Source organism: Notolabrus celidotus, chromosome 2, assembly GCF_009762535.1.
Source record: "Notolabrus celidotus isolate fNotCel1 chromosome 2, fNotCel1.pri, whole genome shotgun sequence".
NCBI classification, from domain to species: domain Eukaryota; kingdom Metazoa; phylum Chordata; class Actinopteri; order Labriformes; family Labridae; genus Notolabrus; species Notolabrus celidotus.
Window position 1 is genome coordinate 22450927 of NC_048273.1, and position 10821 is coordinate 22461747.

At 41.2% G+C, this 10821-nt stretch overlaps 1 protein-coding gene across 1 annotated transcript; it reads left to right on the forward strand.

Annotated features, from left to right (window-relative positions):
* The first annotated feature begins 1067 nt into the window (after nt 1–1067).
* Nucleotides 1068–9414, forward strand: thop1 (thimet oligopeptidase 1). The gene is made up of 14 exons (XM_034708349.1): nt 1068–1180; nt 3112–3318; nt 5051–5199; nt 5690–5797; nt 5925–6027; nt 6160–6317; nt 6550–6685; nt 6796–6938; nt 7099–7322; nt 7426–7627; nt 8010–8196; nt 8276–8404; nt 8504–8640; nt 9112–9414. The coding sequence occupies exons 1-14, from the start codon at nt 1168–1170 to the stop codon at nt 9271–9273; spliced, it is 2058 nt and encodes a 685-aa protein (XP_034564240.1). The 5' UTR covers nt 1068–1167; the 3' UTR covers nt 9274–9414.
* Nucleotides 9415–10821: the final 1407 nt, after the last annotated feature.

Sequence of the window (10821 nt, forward strand, 5' to 3'; positions counted from 1 at the left end):
TCCTGTCTCTCATCAGCTTTCCTATTGAATAAAGGAAAACATACCCCCAAATATAACTTAAATAAAATAAATGAAGGCTGAGCTGCTGGGTCCATCAGCTGCCACTAACACAGTGAACACACAAATCCTCCTCTCCAAACTTACTTACTGAGCCTGGTCTCTGAGGATCTGCCCGCTGGTTCATGCCCCATCTCACAGGGGAGATCTTATAAAATATTGTGAAGGTAAGGAGTGTCGCAACTACATCAGTCGGTGCTTGCCCCCCTTCTTCCACCTATATACACACGTCACTTGGTGCAAATATCAGCTCATGCGATAGTTATGCAGATGATACCCAGCTCTTCATGTCATTTTTGTCAGATGAAACAATTGCCTCGTCAGATTATCGTCATGCCTTTCTGATATTTATTTCGAAAGGGATGAAGTTACATCACTCTCAACTAAATCTGATTCCACTGGCTTCCAGAAGCTGTTTGCATCAATGTTTGCATCAGGTTAACAAGGAATCTGGATGATGTTGTTGTTGCTGGGTGATGATGATGTTAATTTTGCAAGAGCCTGCTTTTCTAAACACCCTGTGTGTTTCCTCAAGCACTGATTTGATTTGATTTTTGATTTGATGTCTTTATTTCGAACATGTTAAAGTAAAATAGAGAAAAAAAACAACAATATAAAAGTAAAAAGAAGAAATAGTTATACAAAAAATACCCAAATCAATCTGTTCCATCAGCTAGCACTGAAACATTTTACTTTACATGTGCGAAAAGGAGTAGGAAGACGTTAAAAATGATCTAATCCTACCCCTTTATTCACTATTTTCTTGCACTATATGAATACATTCCCACAAAACAAATCTTCATAACCTTTCTTCATATTTACACCTCTAATCAAAACAAACCCCTCATGATTCTCAACACTTGTCTTCCTTCTTGTACACTGCATATCAGCTACTTTATATCATTGCACTCGTTTATATGATACAATAAAATAAAATGGGCAAATTAAATATGAATTCATAAAACAAAAAAAGGTTTTGGGTGCTTTATTTTGAAATTCCTGAGCGGAAGTGTAGTTCCTTTTTTTTGTTGTAGTTTTAATTCTCCTCCGCAGCGCTCTCTGACAGTTAAGCACACGGGTCCACCAAACCTTCATTCATTTACCTGAACTATGGGGCCGACAGGTGAGTTATGGTTCAATATTTTACACGTCAGGAGATACTTTAATATGAAGTTAAATCTGTGGTCATCGCGTTGCTAACTTGTGTGTCTCTGATTCTTTAGAGTTTATTTGCTTTAATCTGTTTTAGCTAACGTCATTCTGACTGCTAACGTTAGCTAACTTAGCTGCTGAAGACAAATACAATTCAACGCTTATAAAATATGGTACTTAGGCTTATTATTGAGGATATAAAAACTGAGATAAAGGTGTGTGTTTGTATGATCTGACTCGTTCCTCCGCAGTCCTAGATGTATGGTTTCCTCATTTAGTGTAGCATGTTAGCCGTTAGCTCATTCACTGAGCCCTCTATAACTCATAGTGTGGAGATACAGAGTCACACCTGAAGGGAGGATCACAGGTGACCATTAAATATTCACTTCATCTGAAGTTTGTAGGCAGAAAGATCAGCGCTTTAAAGTTAGTTTAGAAATCAGTCATTCTAACCGATCTCTGCATTATCACCTGGTTAAAACAAGATAAATAGTATTACATGTTTTATTATTTTGGGGGTTTTGTATCATTTTCTACTTTGAGTTTATAGTGTTTTGTTTTTTTTATCAATCCTTTGTTTTTATCTGCTGTCCTTTCCACTCGTCTGTATATTTATGAAGCACTTTGTAACTTTGTTATATAAGTTTATGATTGTTATTATTAGGCGTGTTCCCCTTATAAACTCAGCAAAACATGCACTGATATATTGCAGAGGATTGGTATTAAATAGGGATGAATGATGTTGGATTTTGCTGACACTTGATATGCTGATATTTTCAAAGCCGATATACTGATGTTATGGTGGCTCTGAAGTGCAAAACACAATAAGGATAAGACAAAAACAAAAAAACACAACAACAAATCAGAAAGCATAACAACAAAAAATTAAAAAACAACAACAAATCAGGAAACGACAAAATAAAAGAAAACAACATATCAGAAAACACAACAACAAATCAGGAAACAAGACAATAAATCTGGAAAAACAACAAAAAGAAAATACAACAACAAATCAGGAAACAAGACAAAAAATCTGGAAAAACAACAAAAAGAAAATACAACAACAAATCAGGAATAAACAACAAAAAGAAAACAACAACAAATCTCAAAAAACAACAAAAAGAAAACACAACAGCAAATCTAAAAAAGCAACAAAAAGAAAACACAACAACAAATCTCAAAAAACAACAAAAAGAAAACACAACAACAAATCAGGAAACACAACAAAAAAGAAAAAAATAAGTGAACACAACAACAAATCAGGAAACAACAATAAATCAGGAAACAACAATAAATCTGGAGAAAACAAAAAGAAAGCATAACAACAAATCAGGAAACACAACAACAAATCATGAAACACAACAATAAATCTGGAGAAAACAAAAAGAAAGCACAACAACAAATCAGGAAACACAACAACAAATCATGAAACACAACAATAAATCTGGAGAAAACAAAAAGAAAACACAACAACAAATCAGGAAACGCAACAATAAATCTGGAGAAATAACAAAAAGAAAACACAACAACAAATCAGGAAACACAACAACAACAACAACATATCTATCGATTCAGATTCTGACCTTTAAGCTTTTCTCTGATGATAATGTGCATCCCAAGTTTAAAATCCTCAGCCTATCATCCAGTAACTTTGCATTCAGCGATTGCAGTAGTTATCTGTTACGTCACATCAATAGATGACGGCAAAAAGGAATGAAAACCCAAGAGCCGACTGATAACTCTAATCATTTTTAGTTTCAGATTGTTTTATTTTACTGTTTTTCTGTCAATCTGTTTTTTTAATTTCATATGAGCATAACAGTATGTTTTGAAGTTTGAAATAATCCTGACACGTCCCGGCTTGCCTCTCCTCAACTGTCTCTTCGCTTTGTGTTCTCCCAGGTGAGGTGGTGTTTGGCAGCCCAGCGCCGGTCTGCGCTGAAAACCGGCTGCGTTGGGACCTGAGCCCGGAGCAGATCCAGCAGCTCTCGGATGAGCTCATCGCCAACACCAAGACGGTGTATGACCGCGTGGGAGCGCTGGAGCTGAGTAGTGTCTCGTTTGAGAACACGCTGAAGGCCCTCGCTGATGTGGAGGTCGACTACACCGGTCAGTTCTCATAAAATGGCGGGGTTAACTCCACATTTTGGAGCTTCAATGTTTTACAAAGTACATAAATCAAGGTGTGAGTTTTGTACAGATTCCTCAGTGGAGCATAATATCAGAGAAACAACACTAAACCATCTGTGATACATGTTTTTACTCTTACAGTGAGCACGAGTGTGTGATGCTGACCTTACTTATTATTTTAGACCCACATCAACGTTTATCTTTGATGCATCGACGTCATGAAAATGAGTTGTATGAGATTTACGTGATCTGTAATGTGACACAGCAGCTCAGAACAGGGATGGAGGTGTGTTCAGGGGCCCTCCGAAGTCTTATGATCATTAATCTCCTGCTGACAGCCTGTAGTAGCTGTATTAATAGAGCAGCAGTCATACAAACATTCAGCCCCAAAAAAAAAAACATGAGGAGTTGACATAAAAAAAAAAAATGAGACAAAAAACTTTAGAACAATAAAAAAATAAGGTTGGGGAACTACAAAACCCAACCAAATATGATGAGATACTATCATTTTGAACAAATAATGACATACACTGCAGCCAAAAGTTAAAATTTGATTAAAAATCACTCAATTTTCAGCACTGTAAAACAAAGGTCTTGTCATTTTTTAATGACCAGAATGTCATTAAAGGCAACTGACAGATCCTTGAACCTTTAAATAAAATCAGGTGAAACATTCAGTACAAACAAACAAGGTGTTATTTCATATATCTTTACTCTCAACAGACTGGTCCTCAAACCAACAACCTTCATCTCCGTCCCTCTGCCGACTCTGATTCTCAGTTTCTCTACATAACACAGCTGTGTCTGAGCGAGAGGTTTTAATGATGTAAAAACCATCACAGAATGTTTTATGTCCAGATTCTTCTTCTGCTGCTGTCAGATCGTAAACCTGAATGTAAAGAGGTCAAACGCAGCGCGCTGTCAGGCCCGCGGTTCTTTGTGCGCTCTGCAGTGAAGCTCAGAGTCAGCATGGTCAGCTCGGTTCACACTGATCAGCAGTTTGGAATGAAAGTAGCTGAACACGCTGCTTCTTTGTGTGCAGCTGAAAACACCTGCAGCTCTCCTGCTGCTTCTGCGGCACAAGGAAACAAACATTGGACTGCAGCTCTCTGACTTTACATCGCTTCATTCCAAAAAGCACTCTACAAGTTGTGTTTGAGTGACAGACTTTCAGAGAGAACATTTAGATCAGCACCTTTCTGGTTTTTATGGCTTCTCGTTTGAGGCAGAAACCTCTCTATGAATAAAATGAGAAAAGTGAAGAAGTTGTGCTTGTGTCAGTTTTATAGAATATTTTTTTGTATGTGGCTTTGGATAAAAATACACGTGAAGACAGCGTGATGAGAGTTCACAACGTCTTGAGGAGAAACTAAGGCTTTAAATGAAATAATCATCAAGTCAAAGAGTCCATCTAAAGAAAACTTAAAGATAATCATTTTGATCATGCTTTAAGGAAAACTGCTGCTCATCTGCCGGTTCCAGCCTCTCAAACGAGAAGATTAAATCCTTTCTGTCACTTGTACATAAAAAGATTTTGTAAATAAATAATAAATAAAGTGATTATGAAATAAGATCACAGATAACAAAAACAGTTCAAGAGTTGTACCTTCCCCCAGATCAGGAAATCCATCAAACTGATTGTGACCAAACTTTGTTTTGTCTCCTGCCTGGCCCTGCCTCTTCCTATCTGACTCCACCTTCTGCTCTTCAGTCCAGAGGAACATGCTGGACTTCCCCCAGCACGTGTCTCCCTCGAAGGAAGTCCGAACGGCGAGCACCGAGGCCGACAAGCGTCTGTCGGAGTTCGACGTGGAGATGAGTATGAGGGAGGACGTCTACCAGAGGATCGTCGCTCTGGAGGTGAGATGACGGACAGCAGGCTGCCAGCCAATCAGAAGACAGATTGATAGATGGCAATCTGTAGCTGTAGCTCCTGCTTCCTTTCAACTTTTCTCATTTTTACATCACACATTTGGCCTCTGCTCACTGCTACTCATATAGTAATTATTCACAAGCAGGCAATAAGAAACGTTCAGACTTTCAAGACCTTTGATAAGATGTCAAAACAGATTTTCACAGAGTAATGATTCTGGGTTGTAGGAAAAAAGTTAGTGAACCAATATTTGTTAGATTTAAACCAAATCTGATTAAGCTTATCCGTTGCACATCAAGGTTTAGAACAGCCTATTTGTTTGTGATTCTACTGGTGAGTCAGGAGTCTCTAGACATCACACTGTAGCACCAAATAGAGAACAGTTTTGCATTTCTACTCCTCTTTCTCACTTGAGGTCCTCTCTTCACTTTCTCAGTGGTGTCTTTTCTCATTGTGTGTTTTTGTTTCTGTCTGCAGAAGACGGTCGACGGTGACAGCCTCACCACAGAATCCAAGCGCTACATGGAGCGACTGATCAAACTGGGGAAGAGAAACGGCCTCCACCTGCCCGTAGAGACACAAGAGGTGCGCCTTTATTTAATTGTGTTTACCACTAAGCGTCAGTTTTTAGAGTGTGTTTTAAAGGTGAACTCAACGCCTGTGTGAGCACCTTCAGTCTGACGGTCTGTTTCTCTCCTCTTTGCTGCAACAGGAGATTAAAACCATCAAGAAGAAGCTGAGCAACCTCTCCATCGACTTCAACAAGAACCTGAACGAGGACACCACGAGCCTGCTGTTCAGCAGAGAGGAACTGGGTGAGTCTGTCTCTCACCTCACTCTCCCCTGTTCCTTGTCCTGTGTGTGTGTGTGTGTGTGTGTGTGTGTGTGTGTGTGTGTGTTTACTTATAAACACTTTGTTGTTATAATGGTCCCCTTGTTCTTTTCAGGTGGCCTGCCCGAGGACTTCCTGAGCTCCCTGGAGCAGGAAGAAGAGAAGCTGAAGGTCACTCTGAAGTATCCTCACTACTTCCCCACCATGAAGAAATGCTTCGTCCCTGAGACCCGCAGGAAGCTGGAGGAGGCCTTTAACTCCCGCTGCAAGGAGGTGAGACGTCTGTCGTCCCATCAGCTGTCGGAGAGTCAGACTTTATTACTCCTGAGTTTTTTAACTGGGAGAGACAGGGCGAGACTTTTATTCAGTTTTTTTCCATCAACAAATCATAGTCTCCTTATAAACTTAAATGTTTGAAGAACGAGTTAAAAAGATCACTAGAGTGAATTTTTAGAATCTAAAAGGCTCCCTATGTGAACTCTGAGCTTTGTGACCATGTCTACAGGAGAACTCAGACATCCTGAAGGAGCTGGTGGAGCTCCGTCATCAGAAAAGTGCTCTGCTCGGCTTCACCACCCACGCTGACTTTGTCCTGGAGATGAACATGGCCAAGTCAGGGAGGAAGGTGGCCAGCTTCCTGGGTGAGTGAATAAACTGGATCCAAGCTATGTTCAACCGGAAACATGAGCCGTGTGGTTTGATTCCTGCAGAGGAAACTCTCACCTCACACTTTCCCTCTCTGTGCTTTTAGAGGAACTGGCCTGCAAGCTGAAGCCTCTGGGTGATGAAGAGCGCACTGTCATCCTCAAGCTGAAGGAGAAGGAGTGTCAGAAGAGAAGTCTGCCTTTCAATGAAGATCTGCATGCCTGGGACACCCGCTACTTCATGACTCAGGTAACGGCTGCTGTTGAGTTTTTCTGCACTGAATCAAAGAGCTAACACGACAAACTAAACCAAAGAAATAGATTGCATCACTGAAGAGTAAAGCTAATTCAGCCAGATAAAGATACAATAAATGGGATGCAGCATCTTCCTCTTTTTTCCCTCCTCTCAGGTGGAGGAGACTCAGTACGCGGTGGATCAGAACCTGTTGAAGGAGTATTTTCCGATGGAGGTGGTGACTCAGGGTCTGTTGGACATCTACCAGGAGCTGCTGGGTCTGACCTTTGAGCTGATGGACGGAGCAGCCGTGTGGCACCCGGACGTCACTCTGTACTGTGTGAAGGACCGCAGCAGCGGTCAGATGGTCGGCCAGTTCTACCTGGACCTCTACCCCAGGTGAGGGCTTTGCAGGCGGAGTAACACATGGCATTTGTGATATGCTGTTAAAGATTTAGAGAAAAATGTCCTCAAAGTCTCCTCACTCGTCTGTCTTATGCAGGGAGGGGAAGTACGGTCATGCCGCCTGTTTCGGCCTGCAGCCCGGCTGTCTGCTGCCTGACGGCCGCCGTCAGATGTCTGTGGCGGCAATGGTGGCCAACTTCAGCAAGCCAACCGCAGAGGCCCCATCGCTTCTGCAGCACGACGAGGTGGAGACGTACTTCCACGAGTTTGGACACGTCATGCACCAACTTTGTGCTGAGGTCAGCTGATAACACCTGATGCTCCCACACTGCATACTAGTCTTTGTTTTTTTAAGAAGTTCTGAAGTCAATCGTCGACCCTCTGAGGTTTTCTTCTGTAGCAATGCAGCCCTACAGGTTACTGTAAAATCTGCATCTTATAGACCTCAGACACAAGCAGCCTCTCATTTAAATCTGACACATTATCTGCCAAAATAAAAACTTGCATGGGAAGGATTTTATCAGCTGTAGTTAATGAACTCCAGATCTGTCTTGATCTTACTTGTATGCAAACATGAGACCTGCAAAACATCTTACGGGATGATTGTGTTGTGTTCATAGTTGGGTCTATATTTGATTTAAGAGAAAGTGTCTTAGTTCAAGTGTGTTGGTGTGTTTGCAGGCAGATTATGCCATGTTCAGTGGGACTCACGTGGAGCGGGACTTTGTGGAGGCTCCGTCTCAGATGCTGGAGAACTGGGTGTGGGAGAGGGAGCCTCTGCTGAGGATGTCTCGACACTACAAGACCAACAATCCCATCCCCGATGATCTGCTTGACAAACTCATCAAGTCCCGCCTCGCCAATACAGGTGAGAACCACACAGACAGAAAGGAAGGAGTAGGTATAGTTTGTTTTGCTGTAACTAAGGTAACCATGTCTCTCTGCAGGCCTGTTCAACCTGAGGCAGATCGTCCTGGCTAAAGTGGACCAAGCTCTGCACACCAGGAAGGGACTTGACCCCGCAGAGGAGTATGGACGCCTCTGTCAGGAAATCCTGGGAATCCCTGCGTCAGCAGGTCACTTTCTAAACCCTCTCAAGTGTTTATATGAAAACAAAGTTAACCTGTCCTCTTTCACATTTTTCTGACCTTTGACCCCTCTCTCTCCCCCCACAGGAACCAACATGCCGGCAACCTTTGGGCATCTGGCGGGCGGTTACGATGCTCAGTATTACGGTTACCTGTGGAGTGAGGTGTTCTCCATGGACATGTTCTTTGCTCGCTTCAAAAGAGAGGGAATCATGAACCCAAAGGTCAGAACCCGGAAAACAAAGATTAGAGTACATGAGATGAACATCAGGACTAAAAAATAACACACTGTTTATTTAGAGTTTATGCCTTGACCAGTTAATATTCTTGCTATGGTTTCAAAAGTGAAGCAGCACATACTTCCTGCATGTTTTATAGAGGTTTTTTTGCACGTTCTTGATGTTTATTCTTGTTTTAAATCAATGTATATAGATATTTAGACTCTTAACTAATTCTTAATAAAACTAATACAGAACAGCTTCCCAGGCAGTATTTTGAATCTGTCCTTTCATATCATAATCTGAAGTTCTGTTCCATCACAAAAAAGAGAAGAAAGTAAAATGGCGTTATGTGTAAATCATTTTTATACAGAAACATATCAATAATTAAGATGCTGTTATATTTTTATGACAGAACAGAGAAACTGTTAATTTTTTGACTGACTCTGACATGCTGTCCTCTGATTGGTCCTCCAGGTCGGTCTGGATTACAGGAAGTACATCCTGCGACCCGGCGGTTCAGAGGACGCCTCTGAGATGCTGAGGAAATTCCTCGGGCGAGAGCCAAAGCAAGAAGCTTTCCTTCTGAGCAAAGGACTAATGGTGGAACAGCAAACCAGCACACCTTGTCCCTGCTGACCAATCACAGCAGCTGGATCTGCCCCTCACGTGCCCCCCTGCACAAAGAGAGAACAACGGACTGAAGTTTTCTAGAAAAAAAACACTTAACTGATACAAAACAGGCAGAAAAATGAGCATTAAATAAATGATTTGAGGTCATGTCCTGTGTGTCTGAGTAGCTGGTGTTTTTAAAGGAAACGTTTGTGGTCTTCTTTTACCTGCTGCGCTTCAATGTGAGACCTGAAAATGATGCAACAGTCTAAGCAAACTCATAAACACAGACAGATACGAACAGACGGAAATATACTCTGAGTTTTACTGCTGAGTGCAGGAGGAGTAAAAAGTATAAAGCATGTGACATGAAATGGAAAGCACAGATACGTGAAATAGTACTGCAAGCAATCACTCAATTCCCCCATTTTATTTCTGTAGCACCAAATTACAACAAAAGTTATCTGATGATCAAACAATTGCACTAAACTCAATGTGTCACATCAAGGAGCCTTCATCCGCTCTCATACGATCAACTGGGCTGATGCGGTCTCTGTGGTTATAGTAAGTGAAGCAGAAGGCACAGTGCATGCATACTGGTGGGAGCACGTACCGGGTAGGTGGCGTCTTTGAGCTGAATTTTTCTGATGTAACGTCCTCAGGGAGCTGCAGGACAACAGCTCTGCTTCAATGAGAAAAAACAGCCTGAAGGTAAACTGCAGAACAAACAGATTCACAGGATGGAGGGCAGATATAACAACATCAAAAACAAGTCTTCATCTGCTGCTTCTGTTCTGTATAGGACTACAGCATCCGTTTAATCCTTTAGGTACAAACCAAGATTAAAAAGGCAAAATAAACGTATGTTTCAGCACCTGTTTCTTTGTTACCCATTGTCTTGTACCCATTATCTAATAATCTTGTACCAACACAGTGCTGATCCAGCAGTTACTAAAGGTTATATTCTCTTTAATTGGCTGATGATCTCAATTCATCTTATAGTTTATAGTTGTATTAACTATTAAAATTGTATTTTTAGTTTTTTGGAGCCATATATCACCTGTAAGTAATGAGAAAACAATCTAGCAGGGTGATTAAGGTGTTTGTGCATCAGAGGTTTGTATCAGATGTCTTTCAGCTCTACTGTAGCTTTGTTATCCTCATTATCGCCACCCTCACCACTTTGTCATCTTTGTAATTAGTGCCAAGCTGCAGCTGTGAGCGAAGGCCCCCTATAGGGCCCCCGACTCCCTCAGGCCCTGCTTACTAAAGGTAAATACACAGCGAGTGAGTGCAACACTGAGCAGGTAAGATGTTTGTAGTTTCTAGTAGTTAATGTCAGATTATTTCTGTACAGCATTATTTAAAGATGCACCAAAATAAGTTGCAGATAAAGAGGCTTATTTGATTTAAAGAGTGAAAGATGTCAAACCTCTCATTTTTGTGCACACTGGAGACCATATGAGTGATGATCATATGAATGATGATCATATGAGTTCAAATAGTTCTGTGAACAGGACCTAGCAGCTAATGTAGGGTGACAAACTTAAGCCAACTATTTTTTGTGTGTCTGGC